At 41.9% G+C, this 24,851-nt stretch overlaps 1 protein-coding gene across 1 annotated transcript; it reads right to left on the minus strand.

Annotated features, from left to right (window-relative positions):
- Window positions 1-1,130: 1,130 nt before the first annotated feature.
- On the minus strand, window positions 1,131-24,851 carry LOC113903404 (dihydrodiol dehydrogenase 3-like). The gene is made up of 9 exons (XM_027559484.1): window positions 24,702-24,851; window positions 21,511-21,678; window positions 20,316-20,432; window positions 18,069-18,146; window positions 17,529-17,651; window positions 5,452-5,561; window positions 4,350-4,515; window positions 4,075-4,157; window positions 1,131-1,414 (listed from the first exon to the last, which is right to left on the minus strand). Exons 1-9 carry the CDS (start codon window positions 24,792-24,794, stop codon window positions 1,372-1,374), a joined length of 981 nt encoding a protein of 326 aa, XP_027415285.1. The 5' UTR covers window positions 24,795-24,851; the 3' UTR covers window positions 1,131-1,371.

Consider the following 24,851-nt stretch of genomic DNA (forward strand, 5'->3'; position numbering starts at 1 on the left):
TAATATGCATGCATGTTCAGTGGCTAAGTTGTGTCCAACTCTTGTGACCATGGACTGTAGCCCACCAGGCTCCTCTATCCATGGGACTTCCCAGGCAAAAATACTGGAGTATGTCACCATTTCCTTCGCCAAGGGATGTCCCCGACCCAGGAATTGAACTGGAGTCTCCTTCATTCTTTAGAATTCCTACCACTGAGCCACCTGGGAAGCATTATAAGAAACAAAATATAATATTGGAAGTATTTTATTTCATTTGTATTGAGATATAGTTGAATTACAATGTTGTGTTAATTACTGCAGTACAGCAAAATGACTCGGTCATATATATATATATATATACACATATACATATACTTTTTCACATGCTCTTCTATTATGGTTTGTCATAAAATATTGAATATAGTCCCCTGTGCTGTACAGTTGGACTTTGTGTTAATCCAATTTGTATACACTAGTATGCATCTGCTAACCCCAACCTCCGAGTCCAACTCTTTCCCAAGCCCTTCCTCCCTGGAAACCATCAGATAATACTTGATAGCTTACAAAAATACTTACACTAAGTTAAAAAAAAAGTGTAAAACCTGTATATTGAAGATTATTTCAAATTGTAAATAAACACGCAAATACGTTTATATAGGAGAGTCATGAAAGTATGAAATTAAATTTATATTTTATGGCAAGAAAAATTTAAACATGAAAAACTTTTCTCTACCTTTGCACTCCTCTTCCTCACTGTAAGTTGTGTGTCTGCATGATGCATGGACCAGACCTCCCACATCAGAGGGAAGATGTGCTCGACATTGAAGAGCAACAGACTCCTAGCATCAGTAAGACAACTCCTTAAAAGATAAATTCTTTCTAGACCTTGTAAGGGGTCACATGACCCACCTTGATGATGCTTAGATCTGGATTATGTACACTGTCAATAATATGTCTTTCCATGCAGAGCCCTCTGTCTCCAAAACTTACATCCCTGTGCCTTGACTTCTAGAGGACAGAAAAGTTCTCAGGCTTTCTGAGATGCTCTTCCTGGGTTATAGTGCTCAAATCTGACTTGAATAAAATTTTCCATTTCTTTACTAGATCACCTAATTCATTTTTGACAAAGGAAAAGGCACCAAGAGGTTATCTTTATTTTCTATCCTTTCTCTTTTATTTTCCATCCTTTCTCTTTTATTTTCCAAATTATTTTGTTATCACAGAAAACTAGAATTCTCATTTGAAGTCATCTTTATTTCATAAAAATTTTTAAATGATAAACAAGCTTCAAAAGTTCATACACTTCTCTTAAACATCTCCACCAAGGACAGAAATGCTCTTCACAACCCTGGAAAAGAAGTTCTGGTAGAATGCATGGTGGACAGCTCACAGTCAATATTCTTCAGAATATGGATACTCAGGGTGATCAACCACGCTGAAAGAGAAAGAGGAGAAATAATTTATTAAATTTGTCATATTGGCACGGAGAGCATTACTCTGTGGATGCAGTCAGGATGGGCTAAAACTCTAAGTCTATAAACACATCCCATCTTCTCCCCCAACTAGCACACTTCAGGTGTTTGCTCCATGTGCACACAGCACCTGCATTCACCTGCATCCAATCCCAACCTTCACGTGTAATATTCACTCCACAGTGACAGGTAGTTTGACTCAGGTTACAATTTATAAGAGGGCACAGACCTAGGGGTAACTGTGGAGGTCATTTCAGACACAGGTGGAACTTTTGACCCTAAGTGGTGAGAAGGATCACAGTCAAGGAATTCTTTGCTGTTTTTCATAAATCCATTCAACAGAAAAAGAATATTGAGCACCCCTCAAATACAGGGTGCTTCCATTAAGGAATTACTATTAAATTGAAGAAATACCACATACACCTAAACAGTCTTACCTATAAAATGTGATTACTGCTTTCTTAATTTGTATTGTATGACTAAATTTGTTATTAATTAATATTACTGATGATTTCCTTCCTTATAGTCTGATTTTTCTTTCTAAATTTGTTGTTTTCAACTCAATTCATTAAAGAGTGAATCAGAGCCATTCCATGTTCCAGGAGCTGTCCTATCGACATAAACCTACAAGGATGAGTAAGTCTTGGCATTCACAGAATAATGAGGGAGAGCTCAGAATATACATAAAGCTTTTGAGGACAGAAAAGTAACTTGCTATCTTTTCTCATTTTTCATCATGTCTCTTCAGAATCATAATATACATATACATGAATATGCAGGCATACTAAGTCGCTCAGTTGTGTCCAAGTCTTAGTGATCCTATGGACTATAGCCTACAGGCTTCTCTGTCCATGGATTCTCTAGGCAAGAATACTGGAGTGAGTTGCCTTCGTTCCTCCAGGGATCTTCCCACCCAGGGTTCAAACCTGCATCTCTTATGTCTCCTGCATTGGCAGGTGGCTTCTTTACCACTACCGCCCCCTAGGGAGCCCATATATATGTGCATGTGTACTGTGTGCTAAGTAGCTTCAGAAGCGTCTGACTCTTTGCATCTCCATGGACTGTAGCCCATGAGGTTCTTCTGTGCATGGGATTCTCCAGGAAAATACTGGAGTGGGTTGCCATTTCCTTCTCCAGGGGATCTTCACAACCCAGAGATCCAACCTGCACCTCTTAGGTCTCCTGAATTGGCAGGTGTGTTTGTCACCATTAGTGCCAACTAGGAAGCCCATATGTAAATGTACATATAAATATATATACCTCCTTTACAAACAAGGAGGCTTCCCAGTGTCTCAATGGGTAAAGAATCTGCCTGAAATGCAGGAGACACAGGAGACATGGATTCAATCCCCAGGTTGGGACAATCCCCTCAAGATGGTCATGGCAACCCACTCGAGTATTCTCTCCTGGAGAATCCCATGGGCAGAGGAGGCTGGCGGGCTACAGTCCATAGGGTTGCAAAGAGTCAGACACAACTGAAGCGACTGAATACTACAAACAAGGGGAGTTTTGAGATCTTTCATTTGAAATGATATCTTCATTTTATCACTAATTTGTGTTCCCTTTTCTCTAAACTCCCTCCAAACATGTCTCTGTTTGATTAGTCTTCTCTCTCTTCATTCCTGACATCCTCCTGAAGTATTCGTCAGCTGGAATTCCATGGTACTAACTAAGTAAAGTCAAGGAGGTAGGAGCTCCCCAGTGGATGGATCCCTGATGGACAAAGTCTACACTAGAGTGAGTCTTGACTCAAGAAACCAGAGAGACCCAGACGATCTTACCAGGTGTGTCCAGCTAAGGACGGAAGTCTCTCTCCAGAGGGTCAGTTCATGATATACTCAAAATTCATTTGCTGACATTTTAAGGATGGGAAAATGGGAGATGTTTTGGGGAAAAGATCAGTAAAGGGATAAATTTGGAAGAAATAGATAGTGTCTTGGTAAAGAAAAGTCCATCAGGAAGAAAATTCACCAGATGCTTAGGAGACAGAGTGGAGCCAGGCTCACTGTGACTTCTCACACTGAAGCATGTTGGCCTTCATGGGCCCCTCCTCCAGAAATATCAACAATGCATTTACAGTTGTGTTAGGATAAGCAGAAATGTAATTCAGGATGGATTACTTATTACATGTCATTATGTATCATTTCCTCCTGATTCTACAAAGAATTAAAGATGAAACATTTGCATCAGTCCCTGAAAGAAGGAGCCTGGGGGCTACAGTTGATGGAGTCCAAAGAGTCAGACAAGACTGAGCAACTAATGCTTTCACTTTCTGAAAGAAGAATGGGCTGCAGGCACTGTGCCCTCTGTGTTTCCTGGGTCTCTGGGCCCTGAGAGGAGGAACACCAGGCACAGGGATTAGGGGCACAACGTAGTGAATTCACCACAATGTCAACACTGGGGATTTTACTGATTGTCTGTCCTGGGTCCCAGTCACATTTCTGTTGATCAGAGACAGAACCCTAAGGAAACCTCTGGTCTGAGGTCTGCAGGAAGCCACTGGTTTACTCCTATACTGGAAACCAGGGCTGTCTCCCTGAAATTAAGCTTTAGAAAGTTTATTCCTCTGCTGAGCTATATGCTAGAGAAAACAGTGTGTGTGTAATATATACAAGTCACTTACTGTTGAAAATCATAGTATCTTATATTGCTGTTGAGGCCATCAATTGCTTTCATGTCTTCCAGAGTCAGTTCAAAGTCAAACACCTGAAAAGAAGGAAGAATCACATTAATCTTTCCCCCAAGGAGCCAGTCTCCCCATGGGGACTGGAGGAATCTCCAGCTGGATGGGGACAACTACAGGGGAAAGGGAAGCCATGTCTGTCCTCAGTTAGACAAAGAATGCCCCTTGTGAGGGATATTCCTTAGGAGCCCTCTGCCCACAGCCCCACTCATCACCTGTATGTTCTCTTTGATCCGCTTCTTGTTGTAACTCTTGGCCAGAACCACAACCCCACGTTGTATCTGGTAGCGAAGGGCAACCAGAGCTGGGGTTTGCTTGTGCTTTTTGGCAATGGCAGAGAGAACTGGGTCCTCCAAGAGAAAGGGGAAGTTTGGGTTCATCCTGGAAGGAAATTCAGAAATGCTGAGGAGCTGAGACTAAGTGCTCAGTTTATGAAGAGTCTTCCCAAACATATCAGGTATGTCACCTCTAGACCAGCGCTTCTCAAAGTGTGGTCCATGAACCAGCATCATCAGCATCACCTGGGATCTTGTTAGAAACACAAAATTCCATGGCTTCACTGAAGACAAACTGATACAGAACCTCAAATATGTCACCTCCTATTCTGTGATTACAGATCTCTGTGGGTGATTCAGATCCATTATTGAGTTGAGACCAGGACTGCCGAACTCATGGAGTTTTTTTTCTTTTTTACTTCTCTGTGGTTATTTTTCTTTTCTAATCAATGCTCAAAAGTAAAGACAATGGTATGAAAGGAGAACATGATGGACAAGATTGGGAAATATTGTTTTCCATTTTTTTCTAATTTTCACTTGTCTCAGGTGTTGATAAAAGTTGAGTAATCTGAAAATGAAGACTGTTCATTTCATAATTATTTACATTGTGCAATTTTTATACAAATGTTTACAAAAATGGTTCAAATTGTACTTATTTCTCAATCATGATAAATCTGGAAATATGTATTATTGTCCTGATTTTAGACATAGGGTGAGGGAGGCTTGGTAAGTCTATTATAGTAATATGCTCATTAGTCCATAAATAAGTAAAATATGAGAAAGCTTATGTCTTAGTTATCAACTGGGGGATTATATAGAGATTTTAATGCAGAAACTTGTGTTAAAATGTATATACAAGACACATGCAATGTAAGATATCTAGCTGGGTGATGAAAGGAAAAAAGAGGATTTCTTCCATCTGTTTTCTCTCCCCTCTACCCTTTGAGAGTTATCTCCAAAGCACTGAGTACGGAACAATAATATTTTCATCAAGAAATGAGATTTAGATACACTCCTTGTGACCATCAATACTGTTCATTACCATTGTAATGTCCGCTGGGCTCCCAGAGCACCATAGGCAACCAGGACAATATCGTGTGACTTGCAGAACTCCAGCAGCTTGCTCTGGTTGAGATAAGGGTGACATTCCACCTGTAGAACACCAACAGAAAAGAGTGTCAGGTTATATGAAAAGGTAATACATCAGAGAAAGCTTAAAAGTAAGAATTATATATGCTAAAGAAAAACTGTGTCACATCACATTACAACTGGAAATATCAAGGAAAGAATTTTTTTAAATTATATTTTTGTCCCCTGAAAAGGTAAAAAATAATGACATTACTGAGAACAAGTAATTCTGTTGACCAGATCTTGGTTGCTGAACACCACTGAACAGACCAAGACATGTGCCTAATTCCAGACCTGGGACAGGAAAAGAGCTGTCTAAGCTTTGGACATCAAACTACGCCAGAAAGAAAGAAATTGCACAGTTTTATGAAGAAACATCTGAAGGCAAAAGAACCAGCTTCATGAATTCCCATTGGTGACATTTCGGTAGATTTGAGCACCAAAGGGAATCATGAGTGAAAGCAAATGTAGCACATAGAGGCAAAAAAATCCCTGAGAGAGGAAGAAACAGCAAAAACACTTCTCTTCACAGATGGTGATTATTTCAATAAATCTTTTCTCAGAAACTGACAGTTAATGTGAAGGAGTGCAGTGTTTTCTCCTGTCTTACAGGAATAGATGTATTTTATCCTGAATAATGAGGGAATTTTACTTTTACAATAAAATGTCAGGTCAGAAGATTAAAAAGAGCATTTAAAATGGAAAATAATGAAAAACATTCCAATGAAATAATTAATTCAATTGAAAGTCCTCAATGGATTCTCAACTATTACATGAAAACTTGGGGGAAATCAAACTTCCCCTGATGATGGTTATCATCCAACAGATGACTGGATAATTTCAAGAGGGAAAATACACATTTCCAAATAAAGTATCCAGCTAAAATAGCTTTACCAGAAGAACAAAAGTACTGTCACTCACAGTGGGACAACTTGTCACCATGCACTTCCTACCGGGGTTCATTTAGGGACAAAGCATGCAACTAACGTTTTCTTGTCAAAATATTTAACCTTAATGTAGCAAGGAGTTCAGATTTAAGTACTAATTTACATAATCTAGGATTACAGGAACAAGTTAATTAGCATCAAAAAATAACAATGATAAAGACAGTGTATTTGTCCAAACCTTGCCTGGATATCTTGGTAACACAATGACTGAGTGACCGTTTTACATTAAAAGAGCTTAAGATGACTCAAAATTACGTGTGAACCACAATCAGACCCAGGTCAGCAAAATATTGTTGCAGCCTGGCAGAGCAGAAACCAGAACCTGCCCCATGGCTCGGAGGTGCGGCAAACTGTGCCCTCATGATTGTGCTAGTAAGCATGCTGAATGGACAGACTTGGGGCTGGGCATGCTCTCTGTTCTGCTTCACTGCTGGCCCCTGCGTCCATCCCCGTGGAAACAAAACAAATGTTCCTGATCAACAGCAGAGCCTCAACTTTACTTCCTCTTTATGGTGCACTGATCAAACTCCCCAGTATAGCTCTTTCCTAGTAATCTCATGACTTCTGCCCATAAAAGTGCGGGCTGAAAGGAGACATCTTGGCTTCCTGCCATGGAGAGCAGGAGGGTCCCCTGATTCCCCACTTGCAAATTAGATGTGTCTGTCTTTTCATTAGACGCTCGCCCCTGGTTCAGGTCTTTCTCACCCTCTGTGCTGGACATGGCAGGTGGCTCCTGAACAGGGACCTGAAGTCAGGAAGGATTCCCTCAAGGGAAAAAACTCAAAGTGAAGACATTGAGCGGCAGGTGAGACACATGGATCGTGACCAGGCCCTCAAAATCTAAGGGTGGGAAGTCCCTTGTTTTCTAAGTCAGGGTGTCAATGGGGAAGGATTTGAGAAACATGAGCTGAGAAACATCATCTCCAGCTTTTGAGGCACCTTCTCCGGACTGCAGGAGCACAGGTGAAAGAGAAGCCATTGACACAATTACCAAGAGAGGTGGTTAAATATAATCTTTGGTTTCTGGAATAAGGCACTCTAGATATTGAAAATTGGGATCCAGGGGGAGAAAATTTGAAAACAGCACACAGGAGAGGGGATTGCATACCTGTGATGGTATTTGTCACCTGGGGGCTAGTGCGATTTGTCCTATACCCTATACAGACTGAGAAATAATGTGAGAAGACAGTGTCTTCAGACATCTTGTTAACCCTCCGCTCTGCCACCTAAGCTCAAGGACAGTTTTCCACCACCGGTGCCTCCACTGGGTCCAGAAATGTCTTGGGAGGATAAGCCACTGATCTGGTTTCAGCGGGCCATGGCCTCTGCCCTTCCTTTGGGTGCATTAGACGTTGAGGACCATCTTTCTTTCCCAACGATTACAGGCCCAACCCCAATAATCCCACTCAGGTTATTGCAATCCATGAAACTTTTGACATCAAGGTTTTAAAGGAACTAATTCTAGTGTTAGACTGATTGGGGTCAATTCTCTGTATACATACATGGGAGCTGTTGGAAATTTGTTTACGTGGGAAATGATCTCCTTATTATGTTAAAATGCTAGCCAAAACAGCTTTAAGTGGTCCCCAATATTTACAGATTTTTGTCTCTTATACTGAGTTGTGCAAAGAACAAGCCTGTATTAATTTGGCCAATGGAGATAATCTTACTTTTGAAATGCTCATAGGCACAGGGCAATTTACCAGTCCGAATGCCCAATTGACTTATTAATGTATACTGGTGGGAGCATATGTACAGATTGCAAAATGCTGCTGAAGCAGGGGCAGACAGTATGAGAACTCAGCGAGCCTACTGGTTCATTTGTTAAAATATTACAGAGACCCAGAAAGACTTCACTGAATTTTAGACCGGCTCTCATCTGCTCTCCGCTGTCAAATTAATAGTCCTAGCAAAGGATATTTTGTTAAAACAATTAGCCTATGAAAATGCCAATAAAGATTCCAAGGCCGCCCTTAACACTATTCGTCAAAATGACAGCCTTGGCGATTTTGTTCGAGAGTGTCAAAATGTTGGTACACAGGCTCACAAACAAACCAAGCTAGCCCAAGCAATTTGTGCTGCCTTTAAAAATAATTTTAGCTCTTCCCATGCCAAATGCTTTCAATGTGGAAAACCCAGACATACGAAAAAGGTTTGCTGTTCTGGGCCCAAAATAGATGTTACAATACCTCCGCCTACTGGTGAAAATAAAACACCGGTGTCCTACATACCAAAAAGGCAATCATTGGGTTAATCAATACAGATCAAAATCCCAGAAGAACGGTTCCCCTTTGCAGCCTGGAAACCACCATCAGGGCCAGCCCCAGGCCCCACAAACAGTCAGGGCACTGTGAGGACCTCCAGCACACCCTTCAGCCTATCTCCAGCCTCTCAGTCTCTACCAGTGGAAGTGCTGGGTTGGACCTCCCAACCTGAGTATCTGTCTGAATTAATGAATTGGATACCCCACCACCACCATCCAGTAGCAATCCCTACTAGGATCCAAGGTCCCATGCCACCAGGAACCATAAGACTCATTCTGGGCAGAAGTGGCCTTACCCTTAAGGGCCTCCAAATTCTTCCTGGCCTTACTAACCCAGACTATTCAGGAGAAATTAAAGTAATGGCTATCTCCCTTTAATTCCATGTCATTCTTCAAGCTCAACAAATTGCTCAACTCCTTCTCTTGCCTTACCATGCCCCTAACAACTATAATCCTGTCACCAGAGGAGAACAAGGATTTGGGAGCACAGGTGATCAAGTAGTGTGCTTTACTGAACAAATACTCTCAGATCGGCCCACATGTCAGGCTAAAATCCAAGCAAAATTGTTCTCTGAAATCTTAGATTCTAGGGCTGACATTTCCATCGTTACTTCTCCTCAATGGTGAGCTGATTGGCCCCTGACTGAACCCCAGGAAAAGATAATTAGGCTTGGGGAAACCTCAACAATTTGCTCAAAGTGCAACAATTCTTCCTTGCCTAGGGCCCGACAAACAGCTTGCTCACTTCCAACCTTTTACTGCAGACATTCCCTGTAATTTATGGGGCAGAGATCTGCTTGCCCATTGGCACCTAGTTCTTTCCAATGAGGAAAAGGCAGATCATACGATGGCAAGAATGGGGTGCCAACCAGAAAAAGAGCTAGGAAAGGAGGGAGATCCTTCTCCTTTATCTGTTCAGCCGAAAGTGGACAGAAAAGGGCTAATTGAGGGCCATTAAAGTTTCTCTGGGCTTCCCTCATAGCTCAGTTGGTAAAGAATCTGACTGCAGGGCAGGAGATCTGGGTTCGATTCCTGGGTCAGGAAGATCCCCTTGAGAAGGAAAAGGCAACCCACTCCAGTATTCTTGCCTGGAAAATCCCATGGACAGAGGAGCCTGGAAGGCTACATTCCATGGGGGTCACATGTGTCAGACACGACTTAGTAATTAAACCACCACCAAAGTTTCTGCCACCACAGGCCATACCTCTAACATGGCTTACATCTAAACCTGTTTGGGTGGATCAATGGGCTCTTGTAAGGGAGAAACTTATACATTTACAAGACTTGGTAGAAGAACAGTTTCAAGCAGGACACATAGAGGAGAGTATTAGTCCTTGGAATACTCCAGTTTTCACAGTCCATAAAAAATCAGGCATTTGGAGGCTGCTTCATAAGCTTTGAGCTATTAATGCAGTAATACAAACTATGGGGACCTTCAGCCATACCACAGAATAGGCCAGTTATAGTTCTGGATCTTAAAGATTGTTTTCGACAATTCCCTTAACTCCACAAGGCAAAGAAAAATTCGTATTTTTGGTACCCATATTAACCAAAAAGCCCCCATGAAATAGTATCAATGAAAAAAGTTGCCTCAGGGGATAAGTCTACAAGCATTCAAGATGGAGAAGCAGAAGGACATGTGCCCATCTTCTCCTGTGAGAACTCCAAAATACAACACGCTTCTGAACAACTCTCAACAGGAGAATATTGGATGCCACCAAAAAAAGGTACCCCACGTCCAAGGGCAATGGAGAAGCCCCAGCAAGACAGTTCAGTTCAGTTCAGTCGCTCAGTCATGTCCGACTCCTTGCGACCCCATGAATCACAGAATGCCAGGCCTCCCTGTCCATCACCAACACCCGGAGTTCACCCAAACTCATGTATATTGGGTCAGCGATGTCATCCAGCCATCTCATCCTCTTTCGCCCCCTTCTCCTCCTGCCTCCAATTCCTCCAAGCATCAGAGTCTTTTCCAATGAGTCAAGTCTTCACATGAGGTGCCCAGAGTATTGGAGTTTCAGCTTTAGCATCAGTCCTTCCAATGAACACCCAGGACTGATCTCCTTTAGAATGGACTTTTTGGATCTCCTTGTAGTCCAAGGGACTCTCAAGAGTCTTCTTCAACACCACAGTCCAAAAACATCAATTCTTCGGCACTCAGCTTTCTTCACAGTCCAACTCTCACATCCATACATGACCACTGGAAAAACCATAGCCTTGGCTAGACAAACCTTTGTTGGCAAAGTAATATCTCTGCTTTTCAATATGCTATCTAGGTTGGTCATAACTTTCCTTCCAAGGAGTAAGCGTCTTTTAATTTCATGGCTACAATCACCATCTGAAGAGATTTTGGAGCCCCAAAAAATAAAGTCTGCCACTGTTTCCCCATCTAGTTCCCAAGAAGTGATGGGACCAGATGCTATGATCTTAGTTTTCTGAATGATGAGCTTTAAGCCAACTTTTTCACTCTCCTCTTTCACTTTCATTAAGAGGTTTTTTAGTTCTCTTCACTTTCTGCCATAAGGGTGGTGTCATCTGCATATCTGAGGTTATTGATAATTCTCCTGGCAATCTTGATTCCAGCTTGTGCTTCTTCCAGCCCAGCATTTCTCATGATGTACTCTGCCTATAAGTTAAATAAGCAGGGTGACAATATACAGCCTTGATGTACTCCTGTTCCTATTTGGAACCAGTCTGTTGTTCCATGTCCAGTTCTAACTGTTGCTTTCTGACCTGCATACAGGTTTCTCAGAGGCAGGTCAGGTGGTCTGGTATTCCCATCTCTTTCACAATTTTCCACAGTTTATTGTGATCCACACCGTCAAAGGCTTTGGCATAGTCAACAAAACAGAGATAGATGTTTTTCTGGAACTCTTTTGCTTTTTCAATGATCCAGTGGATGTTGGCAATTTGATGTTTGGTTCCTTTTCCTTTTCTAAAACCAGCTTGAATATCTGGAAGTTCGCAGTTCACGTATTGCTGAAGCCTGGCTTGGAGAATTTTGAGCATTACTTTACTAGTGTGTGAGATGATTGCAATTGTGCGGTAGTTTGAACATTCTTTGGCATTGCCTTTCTTTGAGATTGGAATGAAAACTGACGTTTTCCAGTCTTGTGGCCAATGCTGAGTTTTCCCAGTTTGCTGGCATATTGAGTGCAGCACTTTCACAGCATCATCTTTCAGGATTTGAAATAGCTCAACTGGAATTCCATCACCTCCACTAGCTTTGTTCATAGTGATGCTTTCTAAGGCCCACTTGATTTCACCTTCCAGGATGTCTGGCTCTAGGTGAGTGATCACACCATGGTGATTATTTTGGTCATAAAGATCTTTTTTGTACAGTTCTTCTGTGTATTCTTGCCACCTCTTTTTAATATCTTCTGCTTCTGTTAGGTCCATACCATTTCTGTTCTTATCGAGCCCATCTCTGCACAAAATGTTCCCTCGGTATCTCTAATTTTCTTGAAGAGATCTCTAGTCTTTCCCATTCTGTTGTATTGATCACTGAGGAAGGCTTTCTTATTTCTCCTTGCTATTCTTTGGAGCTCTGCATTTAGATGCTTATATCTTTCCTTTTCTCCTTTGCTTTTCACTTCTCTTCTTTTCATAGCTATTTGTAAGGCCTCCTCAGACAGCCATTTTGCTTTTTTGCATTTCTTTTCCATGGGGATGGTCTTGATCCCTGTCTCCTGTACAGTGTCACAAACCTCTGTCTATAGTTCATCAGGGACTCTGTGTATCAGATCTAGGCCCTTAAATCTATTTCTCACTTCCACTGTATAATCATAAGGGATTTGATTATATTTGACTAGACTATACCTGAATGGTCTTTTGGTTTTCCCAACTTTCTTCCATTTAAATATGAATTTGGCAATAAGGTGTTCATGATCTGAGCCACAGTCAGCTCCTGGTCTTGGTTTTGCTGACTGTATAGAGCTTCTCCATCTTTGGAGGGGAAAAATCACATTTAGAATCAAACCTCATATTTGCCAGGGACCTCGGAGCGCTCAAACAAACCTTGTGCACACCAGGACACAGAGACCCCACAGAGACTGAGCTAGAACTATGTTTGAGTCTATGTTTGAGTTTCTCCTGCAGAGGTACTGGTCTGCAATGACCTGCCATACCCCTCAGTCAGTCTCTCCCATCAGGAAGTTTCCATAAGCTTCTTATCCTTATCCATCAGAGGACAGACAGACGGAAACCACAGTAACAGAAAACTAACCAAACTGATCACATGGACCATAGCCTTGTATAACTCAATAAAACTGTGAGCCATGCCATGTAGGGCCACCCAAGACAGACAGGTCGTGGTGGAGAGTTCTGACAAAACATGATCCACTGGAGAAGGGAATGGAAAACCACTTCAATATTCTTGCCTTGAGAACCCCATGAAAATGCAAAAAGATAGGACACCGAAAGATGAACTCTCCATGTCAGTAGGTGCCCAATATGCTACTGGAGATCAGTGGAGAAATAACTCCAGAAAAAATGAAAAGACAGAGCCAAAGCAAAAACAACTCCCAGTTGTGGATGTGACTGGTGATGGAGGCAAAGTCTGTGGCTGTAAAGAACAATATTGCATACGAACCTGGAATGTTAGGTCCATGAATCAAGGCAAATTGGAAGTGGTCAAACAGGAGATAGTAATAGTGAACATCAACATTTTAGGGATTATGATTGGACTGGATGGGTGAGCTGGATGGACTGGAATGGGTGAATTTAACTCAGATAAGCATTAATTATATGTGGGCAAGAATCCCTTAGAAGAAATAGAGTAGCCATCATAGTCACCAAAAGAGTCCAAAATGCAGTACTTGGATGCAATCTCCATAACAACAGAATGATCTCTGTTTGTTTAGAAGCTAAACGATTCAGTCTCACAGTAATCCAACTCTGTGCCACGACCAGTAATGCTGAAGAAGCTGAAGTTGAATGGTTCTATGAAGACCAACAAGACCTTCTAGAACTAACACCCAAAAAATTTGTCCTTTTCATTATAGGGGACTGGAATGCAAAAGTAGGAAGTCAAGAGACACCTGGAGTAACAGGCAACTTTAGCTTTGGAGTACAAAAGGAAGCAGGGCAAAGGCTAACAGAGTTTTACTAAGAGACACAATGGTCATAGCAAACACCCTCTTCCAACAACACAAGGAAAGACTCTACATATGGACATCATCAGATGATCAATACCAAAATCAGACTGATTATATTCTTTGCAGTCAAAGATGGAGAAGCTCTATTCAGTCAGCAAAAACAAGACTGGGAGCTGACTGTGGCTCCGATCATGAACTCCTTATTGCCAAATTCAGACTTAAATTGAAGACAGTATGGAAAACCACTAGACCATTTAGATATGACCCAAATCAAATCCCTTACGATTATACAGTGGAAGTGAGAAATAGATTGAAGGGATTAGATCTGGTAGACAGAGTGCCTGAAGAACTACAGACAGAGATTGATGACATTGTACAGGAGGCAGTGATCAAGACCATCCCTAAGAAAAAGAAATGCAAAAAGGCAAAATGGTTGTCTGAGGAGGCCTTACAAATAGCTATGAAAAGAAGAATACTGAAGGGCAAAGGAGAAAAGGAAAGATATACCCCTTTGAATGCAGAGTTCTAAAGAATAGCAAAGAGAGATAAGACAGCCTCCCTCAGTGATCAATGCAAAGAAACAGAGGAAAACCATAGAATGGGAAGGACTAGAAATCTTTTCATGAAAATTACAGATACCAAGGGAACATTTCATGCAAAGATGGGCTCGATAAAGGACAGAAATGGTATGGACCTAATAGAAGCAGAAGATATAAAGAAGAGGTGGCAAGGATACACAGATGAATTATACAAAAAAGATCTTCACGACCCAGATCATCATGATGGTGTAATTACTCATCTAAAGCCAGACATCCTGGAATGGGAAGTCAAGTGGGCCTTAGGAAGTATCACTAGGAACAAAGCTAGGGGAGGTGATGGAATTCCAGTTGAGCTATTTCAAATCCTGAAAGATGATGCTGTGAAAGTGCTGCACTCAATATGCCAGCAAACTGGGAAAACTCAGCATTGGCCACAAGACTGGAAAACGTCAGTTTTCATTCCAATCTCAAAGAAAGGCAATGCCAAAGAATGCTCAAACTACCACACAATTACAATCATCTCACACAATAGTAAAGTAATGCTCAAAATTCTCCAAGCCAGGCTTCAACAGTACATGAACCATGAACTTCCAGATATTTAAGCTAGATTTAGAAAAGACAGAGGAAACAGAGATCAAATTGGTAACATCTGCTGGATCACTGAAAAAGTAAGAGAGTTCCAGATAAACATCTATCTCTACTTTATTGAGTACGCCAAAGCCTTTGACTGTGTGGATCACAACAAACTGGAAAAGTCTTCAAGAAACGAGAATATGAGACCACCTTACCTGCCTCCTGAGAAATCTGTATGCAGGTCAAGAAGCAACAGTTAGAACTGGATATGGAACAACAGGAAAGGAAAATGAAGCCGCTCAGTTGTGTCCAACTCTTTGTGACCCCATGGACTGTAGCCTACCAGGCTCCTCCCTCAATGGGGTTTTCCAGGCAAGGGTACTGGAGTGGGTTGCCACTTCCAACTCCAGGGGATCTTCCCGACCCAGGAATCGAACCCAGGTCTCCTACATGGCAGGCAGATGCTTTACCATCTGAGCCATCAGGGAAGCATGGGACAACAGACAGTTTCCAAATGGGAAATGAATAAGTCAAGGCTTAAGTTTTCACCCTGCTTATTTAACTTATATGCAGAGTACATCTTGTGAAATGCCTGGATGTCTGAAGCACATACTGGAATCAAGATTGCTGGGAAAAATATCAATAACCTCAGATATGCAGATGACACCACCCTCACGGCAGAAAGTGAAGACGTACTAAGAGCCTCTTGTTGAAAGTGAAACAGAGTGAAAACGTTGGTTTAAAATTCTACATTCAAAAAATGAAGATGCTAACATCCAGTCCCATCACTTCATGACAAATAGTTGGGAAACAATGGAAACAATGAGAAACTTTATTTATGGGGGCTCCAGAATCACTGCAGTTGGTGACTGAAGCCATGAAATTAAGAGATGATTGCTCCTTGAAAGAAAAACTATGACCAACCTAGAAAGCATATTAAAAAGTAGACACGTTACTTTGCCGACAAAGGACCGTCTAGTCAAAGCTATCCTTTTTCCAGTAGTCATGTATAGATGTGAGAGTTGGACCATAAAGAAAACAGAGTGCTGAAGAATTGATGCTTTTGAACTGTGGTGTTGGAGAAGACTCTTGAGAGTCCCTTGGACTGCAAGGAGATCCAACCAGTCAATCTTAAAGGAAATCCTTCCTGAATGATCACTGTAAGGACTGATGCTGAGGCTGAAACTCCAATACTTTGGCCACCTGATACAAAGAACTGACTGATTGGAAAAGACCCTGATGCTGGGAGAGATTGAAGGCAGGAGAAAAAGGGGACAATAGAGGATGAGATTGTTGGATGGCCTCAATGACTGAATGGACTTGAGTTTGAATAAGCTCTGGCAGTTGGTGATGGACAGGGAGGCCTGGTGTGCTGCAGTCCATGGGGTTGCAAAGAGTCAGACATAACTAAGCGACTGAACTGAAGTGAACTGAAATCACAAGGTCTGCTCTAATTCCTGAGTAACTCTTCTATTGAGAAAGTTCGTTCCTAGGCAGGTTGATAAGGAGTCTAGGGGTCCCCAAGGAGAGAGGGGTCTGGAATTCTCAAGGAGGAAGAAAGGACAAACTTTTTTTTCTTTCTCCACATTCCTTAGGATTATATAACAATAACGAATCCTGCCTAAGGACAGTCTCTGGATTAAACCTTCTGTTATCTTAAAATGTAAATTATGGGAGTAGACCTGGTCTTTACAAGGTTGTATCCTGCCTGAGGACAGTGTTATCTTAAAATGGAAATTATGGGAGTAGGTCTGATGAGGTCTTTTACAACCTCCAGACATTCTTTGGATTATATAACTTCATTGTTAACACTAGCAAGCGGGTACTCTTTCTGCCCCCTTCTGATGCCTATGTCAGAAGCTTTCTCTATCTCCTTTATACTTTAATAAAACTTTATTACACAGAAGGTCTGAGTGATCAAGCCTTGTCTCTGGCCCCGGATTGAATTCTTCTCCTCTGGGGGCCAAGAATCCCAGTGTCTTCGCGTGATTCAACAACAACCTTTCACTATCAACGGTTTAGATCAACATAAGCATTTAACTTCATGCTCTAACCTGGGTGACTTTCATATTCCCTAGCACATTTCTGTGTACTGTGCTCCCTGTTGAAGCTGGGACATCAAGACTAAGGATTTAGGCATCTAAACCACACACAAACCCTTAACACCTGTCTCACCTGGATTTTCTCTGTATTTACTTCCCACTCCATGTTTTCATGCTCTTCCTTCGTGTACAGTTTCATCCAAGAACTTTCACACCTGATTTCTGGTCATGCTTTCAGCTCAGGGAAATGCCTCCCTCCTCTAAATTCTGGAGGAATTTCACCTCCTTCATCTCCGTTACCTTCCCTCAGTCCCCACCACGATTGAGAAGGAAGCCATCCCCAACTTTTCCACCCAGAGTTGATCAAAGATACTGTTATAGATTCTGTTCACACAGTCCAGACACAGGCTCAGCTCTGTAGACTTCTCACTCCATAAAAGTCGGATGAACAGGGGGGAAGGACAGACAGACATCAGGCTCCAGTGTAAGGAGGTTCTGAAGAGCAGGAGGGAGAGGAGCCGAGCTGCTCACCTGGTTACAGACAGGCTTGTACTTGAGCCCCGGCTTGTTCAGGATCTTCTCCAGCTGCTTGTGGTTGAAGTTGGACACCCCAATGGACTTGGTCAGCCCTGCGTCCTTACACTTTTCCAGGGCCTGGGAGGGAGGGGTGGTGAGCAGTCACTTGGAATGGGCAATATAGCAATAAGAAATGCTGAAAAATCGTTAAGAGGGTATCTGGTCAAGAATTAGCTTTGCTTATCAAGAAGATAAAGGGGAAGAAGGTCATAACACAAGAAAAAGAAGAAGTAGCATCTCCTCCTTAGAAAACCCTGGAGAAGACAATCACATGGAACGAAAGAGATGTCTATCTACACTGTCCCAAATTCTCCATTTCATTCCTCTCTGTGAACATTTCAGCAATGGTTCCCTCCCCTCAACCCCAGCATCCCAGCCCTTAGATTCATGAATTGCTGAGTGTGATGGTCCACAGCAAATTCTCATGAGTGGAAGAGATGAAGGAGGTTCCCCTTCTCCTGGCTCCTCCCCCGGTTCTCTCCTCCCCAGACTCACCTCCCACGTGAGACAGAGATCCACTGAATCAAATATCGGTTTTCCATTTTCATCTGTTGGGAGAAGTGTCTCCCCTGGCTGGAATAGAAGCAGTCATTTCAGAGATATCACCAAATAATTTCTCCACATTTAGCCAGCCTGCCAGGCACATCTGGGACCAGGATGCTAAACTTCTGTGAGGTTCCTTTACATTCTGCATACTAATATTTGCAAAGAGGTTTGCAAATGGAGTTATCAGCAATGTCTTTAGGAGGCAGTTTTCCAGTAATCTCTTATATGTTTTGATAGATATAATTTCCCTACATTCTCATGGGAACTCTCAGTGCCTAAAGTGAATTTTTTTCTGCCCCTTATACTTTCTTCTTGAAAACTGCCTCTATTGTGCAGGGAGTGCCAGTAAGTTATGCCTTACTGCTGGCATAAAAATTGCAATCTTGACCTGGACTAAATATCAGAATTCCTTTCACTCTGAACATCTGATAGCTTCAGGGCATACACATGAACCAGCAAGGTTCTCTTTAGGTTGATAAGCTATGTGGAAGAAGCAGACATATTCAATTCTGGAGACTGAGGCTTGAACAGATCAAGGTCATTCTGGCACCCATGGAAAATGCTGAGATAAAAATAAAACAAACCAAGAGTGATGTCATTATAAGGAATAGAAAAACAGAGACATTTCTGTTAAGTATTAGGAATCCTTAAATCTATGTAGATGAGAATTGCCCTCTACATAGTCCAATAAACTCTTTGGCAAAGGATGGCTTGAGCAGATTCTGTATTCTAAAAAATTGTTCTGCATAATAGAAGCTGTTCTTGCTGTTTTGTTTTGACTGTGCCATGGGTTTGCTGTATCTTAGTTCCCTAATAGGAATTGAACCCACTCCCTCAAAGCACCCTGACTCAGCAATGAAAGTACACAGTCTTAACCACTGAAAAACTGGAAAATTCCCCTCTACATAATACAGTTCTTAATGGCTAAGTGCAGTCTGCAAACATCACCATGAACACAGGCGACAGTGGAGGCCAGGTCTCCCGAGTCCTGAGAAGACTGTGAGGTTTAGACCCACCCAGAAGGACATCACCAAATCCACGAAACATGAAAGGGTGAGAGATGAGAAGACCTCATCCTGTTCAGGTGTGAGGCCATGTCAGCACTCAGCACTCTGCATCAAACTCTGTAGTGAGATCCCCAGACACTGAGTCCTAATCAGCACCATGCACAGGACTTGCCTATTTCCACTTCCTCAAGATTTTGAGGCAGAGACACTCAGATTACTTAACACATTTCTCTTAGAGGCAAGTAAGAGATTCAAAGAACCTCCCCAAAATAATGATCACAAATGATTATTTAGGGGATTCTATGCTAGTGTACTCCAAGGCCAAGTGAATGAAAGAGTGAAAGAGGGGAGTGAAAAAGTTGGCTTAAAGCTCAACATTCAGAAAACTAAGATCATGGCATATGGTCTCATCACTTTATGACAGATAGATGGGGAAACAGTGGAAATGGTGTCAGACTTTATTTTTTTGAGCTCCCAAATCACTGCAGATGGTGATTGCAGCCATGAAATTAAAAGACCCTTACTCCTTGGAAGGAAAGTTATGACCAAACTAGACAGCATATTCAAAAGCAGAGGTACTACTTTGCCAAAAAAGGTCCGTCTAGTCAAGGCTATGGTTTTTCCTGTGGTCATGTATATATAAGAATACTGGATGTGAGAGTTGGACTGTGAAGAAACCTGAGTGCTGAAGAATTGATGCTTTTGAACTGTGGAGTTGGAGAAGACTCTTGAGAGTCCCTTGGATTGCAAGGAGATCCAACCAGTCCATCCTAAAGGAGATCAGTCCTGGGTGTTCATTGGAAGGACTGATGCTAAAGCTGAAACTCCAATACTTTTGGCACTTCATGCGAAGAGTTGACTCATTGGAAAAGACTCTGATGCTGGGAGGGATTGGGGGAAGGAGAAGAAGGGGATGACAGAGGATGTGATGGCTGGATGGCATCACAGACTCGATGGTCATGAGTTTTAGTGAACTCTGGCAGCTGGTGATGGACAGGGAGGCCTGGCGTGCTGTGATTCATGGGGTCTCAAAGAGATGGACATGACTGAGTGACTGAACTGAATTGAACTGAACTGAAGTCTAATGTAAACCTTCAAACTTACTAAAAAAATCTTGTCAACCATCCATGCAAGTTATAGACATTCTGACCCATGAAATAAAACAGAGCTGATGACACTAATCACCTACCACCAGAGGCACTGGATAATGAATAATATAGAGATCGACATAGTCCAGTTGAAGATCTTTCAGTGACTTTTCCAAGGCTGGTCGGACCAACTCTGGTCGAAGGAAAGTGGACCAAACCTGCAGAGATTAAACAAAGGAAGCAGTGGGAAATGATTGCTATATGTAATTGTGTTTGTCTTCTTTCATCTAATAATTAGGCATTATTATCCGTTAGAAAGAGATGACCATGGGAAAAACCATTTCATTTCTTCTGGAGTTCCATTCTGTATCTAACCTAGCCATGTAAATTTCATTATTTGATTGAATTTGTCATCAGTATATCTTTCACAATGGAATGAAATGAATCAAGATATAAATAACTTTATCAAATAATTACCGTGCCCATCAACTGAATTATGCTTGATAGAGTGTAAAAACACAAACTTAGTCTATTTTGATCAAACAATCCATCTTCTCAAAGTTAATTACTATCTTGTTTACATAACTGTAGGGAAAAGAGCTTTGAACATATTAATGTGAGAAAAACATAGTTCAAGACACTTTGGCTGCATTTTGTGTAATGTACAAAGTGCCTCTCAAATGCTCTCTTACTCTTGGAGCTGAGAACTGAGATTCAGAATGTGAAGAAATTCAAGAAGTCTCCCAGATGATAAGAAAAGCTATAATCTGCTCCCAGGTGGTCTGATTCATTAAGTAAATATAGTATAGTTTTGGCCGCTCAGTTGTGTCCGACTCTTTGGGACCCCTGGAGTGTAGCCCACAAGGCTCGTTTGTCCACCGGATTCCGGGCAAGAATACTGGAATGGGTAGCCATTTCCTTCTCCAGTGGATCTTCCCGACCCAGGGATCGAACTCATGTCTCCTGCAATTCAGACAGATTCTTAACCATCTGAGCCACCAAGGAAGCCTTGATTCATTAGCCCATACTAAACCACATTGCTCTGCTCTAGGTTCAAAGAAGTAAAGTGATATTAATTTAAAATTAAAATTTGAACACACGAAGGATGAGAAAGTTATAATTACTCTCTTTGAGGGGGCACAGTGAGAGGAGAAGGATACTAGATTTAAGATACAAGTATGTGTGAAAAAACGGGTACCAATGAGCACTGTTCAGCAAACTATTGGTCCTGTTATGTAATTGTCATCTGCCCCCAGTCACTTGCACACACGTGCACACACACAACACACACAGCACCTTTGAAGTGTAGAATATGTCTTCTCTCTTCACAGTGCCATCTGCAATCTTGCTTCGAATGGCCTGGCCAACCTGCTCTTCATTTTGGTACAAATGAGCACTGTCAATATGGCGAAATCCAACCTCTATAGCAAATTTGGTGACCTCCAGAGCTTCACTCTTAGGAACCTATGTAAGCAAGAAAAGTAGTTGTTGAATATTCACATCATTAAGAGATTGCTAAGACACAAGCTTGATCTGACTAAGAACCCACATTTCTTCATGCCTTTGTTTAGCTCTGTATGTATGGTGATGGACCCATGACAGTTTCCCTGAACGTTCCTGGTCAGTGATTCAATGGGCACCCAGGAACCCTTCAACCCCATGTGATCAGTGGTTGATCACAGGCATCAGAGGACTCCAAGCCCACCACCAGTTTCAGTGATTTGCTGGAAGAATCCAAAGGACTCAGAATAAACTTGTAGTCATGGATAGGATTTATACTGTGAGATGTCTGAAGCAAAATCAACAAAAAGCATAAAATGCTTTTATGTATGATAAAAGCATCAAGACTGGACTGTATCCCATGAGACTCCTCCATCCATGTGGTTCCCAGGCAAGAATACTGGAGTGGGTTGCTAGTTCCCTTTCCAGGGGATCTTCCCAACTCAGGGATCGAACTCAGGTCTCCCACATTTCAGGCAGATTCTTTACCATCTGAGCCACTAGGGAAGCCCTGATTCATTAGCCCATATTAAATCACACTGCTCTGGTCTAGGTTCAAAGATTTAAAGCAACTTTAATTTAAAATCAAAATTTGAACACACCAATGATGAGAAAGTTACAATTATTCTCTTTGGGGGGGGGGTCATGGTGAGAGGAGACAGGTACTAGATTTAAGATAGAAATATGTGAGGAAAAAAGAGGTACCAATAAGCATCATTCACCAAACTACTGATCCTATTACCTAGAGGTGGTATCAATAAGCATTTATGGCAAATAGATGAGGAAACAATTGAAACAGTGACAGATTTTATTTTCTTGGGCTCCAAGACCACTGAAGTTGGTGACTGCAGCCATGAAGGCATAAAAGACGCTTGCTCCTTGGAAGAAAAGCTAGGACCAACAACCTAGACAGCTTATTAAAAAACAGAGACATTACTTTGCCAACAAAGGACTGTCTAGTCAAAGCTATGATTTTTCCAGTATCACATACGGATGTAACAATTGGACCATAAAGAAAGCTGAGCACCAAACAACTGATGCTTTTGAACTGTGGTGTTGCAGAAGATTCTCGAAGGTCCCTTGGACTGCAAGGAGATCAAACCAGTCAATCCTAAAGGAAATCAGTCCCGAATATTCATTGGAAGGACTGATGCTGAAGCTGAAGCTCCAACTTTTGGCCACCTGATGTGAAGAACTGACTCATCGGAAAAGACCCTGATGCTGGGAAAGATTGAAGGCAGGAGGAGAAGGGGATGACAGAGGATGAGATGATTGGATGGCATGACCGACTCAACAGAAATGAATTAGAGCAGGCTCTGGGAGATTGGTGATGGACAGGGAAGACTGGCGTGCTGCAGTCCATGGGTCACAAAGAGTTTGGACGTGACTGAGCAACTAAACTGAACTGAAATGCATCAAGAAACCAGGTGAAAGCTTCTAAGATCCGTGTCTACCAGTATATATTACAGAGAAAACGCCAAAGAAAAACTGTGTCTATTCAATCAGTACAAAGTGATGTTCTCATGTAACTATCTATTGTTAATGATTAACACAATCAAGATAGTTAACAGATCCATCATCTCACATCGCTAACTTTGGGGAGTGTTTGTGAGAATACTTAATATATATTCTCTTATAACATTTCAAAATATAACCCATTGTATTCAAGTATAGTCACCATGCTGTACATCAGGTCTCCAGACTTCATTGCATTACAAAAGGTCTGGACCTTTGACCAACATCTTTCCTTATTTCCCACTCTTGTCCCCAGCTTCTGGTCACCATTCCTCTACACTCTGCTTCTATGAGTTCAATGTTTTAAATTCTACCTATGAAGAGAACATGCAGTATTTGTCTTTCTATTTCTGGCTTATTTCACTTTGCTTACTATTCTCCAGGTTCACCTGTGTGGTTGCAAATGGTGGAATTAAATTCCCTTTTCAAGCTGAATACTATTTCAATATGTTTCTGCAAAGCAGGATCTTTCATGTTTCAAGGAGGTAGATGCTTGGTCCAAGTTCCCTCTGTTGAGTCTAGTCCTGGTTTTCCTGACAATCGCGTGCCTTGTGGGATGTACTGAGAAATGAACCAGTGAGCTCAGTACTAGGCTGGACCCTTCTCTCCATTCATCACATTTTGCAAAGTGAATAATCCCGATCTTTTATCTGCAAAATGTCTCTGAATATTTTCTTTTGTTCTATAAATTAGAAAAGTGAGATTCAAAGTTTAAAGACCAGTCCCTTGTCACAACTACATACTCTAAAAAAAAGATGGACAGCAAAGTTTCTGGCTTCCAGTCTAGAGACTTGTCCACTAGTCTCTCTTATGCCCAAGCACTAAAAACAATACTCTAATAAAAAGACACTACAAAACCCAACAATACAGTACGAAGCCTGACCTGTAAGATTGTAGCTTATCCCCTCAAATGATACTATAGTTCCCATTGGAAAAAGTTTCCAAGAACAAACAGAATCACAAAGCAAAGCATAGCTGCCGTGTGTCGCCTGGACCAAGCAGGTATCCCGCAGTAGAAAAGCAATTCTCTCCCATTAGATTCCAGTCACCTCATCTTCAGGACCTTCCACCTCAAATACTGCTCTGGGTGAAATACTAATTTGGAAGGAGGGAAGAGTTCTGGAATGAAATATACAAAGAAACCCCACCATTGCAATCGCCCTCAAAGCCAAACAGCTGACAGTCAGTGTTCTCAACAGCCACGTCTCACCTCTTCTGATAAGCTGGGAAAGAGACGGAAACTGAAGGGGAACCCAGAGTAATCTGCAGGTGAGCACAGCCTCAGGCCCTGATGCAGAGTGAAGACTGGATGCTCTCTCCCCTTTCACAGGGCATGTTTCTAGCCTGGTTAGTGGAACCACGAGATCCTCCCAGAGTCACACAGGAGCTCAGTGCTTGACAACCGAAGTTCTCTTCCACTCATGTTTCAGCCACTTGCTATTTATATCTCAACCCCAAACCACTACTCTTACCTCTGGAGGTGCGAAAGTGCCAAATCCCAGAACAGGAATGAAGTGGCCATCATTAAGCTTCACTTTCTTCTGGTATTTGGGATCCATTGTCATTTCTCTGACTAAGCGGACTCTGATTTTTCCCTTCTGCCTTCACAATTGATAAACACC

This window comes from Bos indicus x Bos taurus, chromosome 13 (genome assembly GCF_003369695.1).
Source record: "Bos indicus x Bos taurus breed Angus x Brahman F1 hybrid chromosome 13, Bos_hybrid_MaternalHap_v2.0, whole genome shotgun sequence".
In the NCBI taxonomy this organism is placed as follows: Eukaryota; Metazoa; Chordata; class Mammalia; order Artiodactyla; family Bovidae; genus Bos; species Bos indicus x Bos taurus.

Coding starts and splice junctions, on each gene's coding strand:
- LOC113903404 (XM_027559484.1), bottom strand. CDS start 24,794: ATGACAATGGATCCCAAATACCAGAAGAAAGTGAAGCTTAATGATGGC. Junction 5,562..17,528: donor ACAAGCCTGTCTGTAACCAG/GTGAGCAGCTCG, acceptor GGTGTTCTACAG/GTGGAATGTCACCCTTATCT. Junction 1,415..4,074: donor AGATACTATGATTTTCAACA/GTAAGTGACTTG, acceptor TTTCTCTTTCAG/CGTGGTTGATCACCCTGAGT.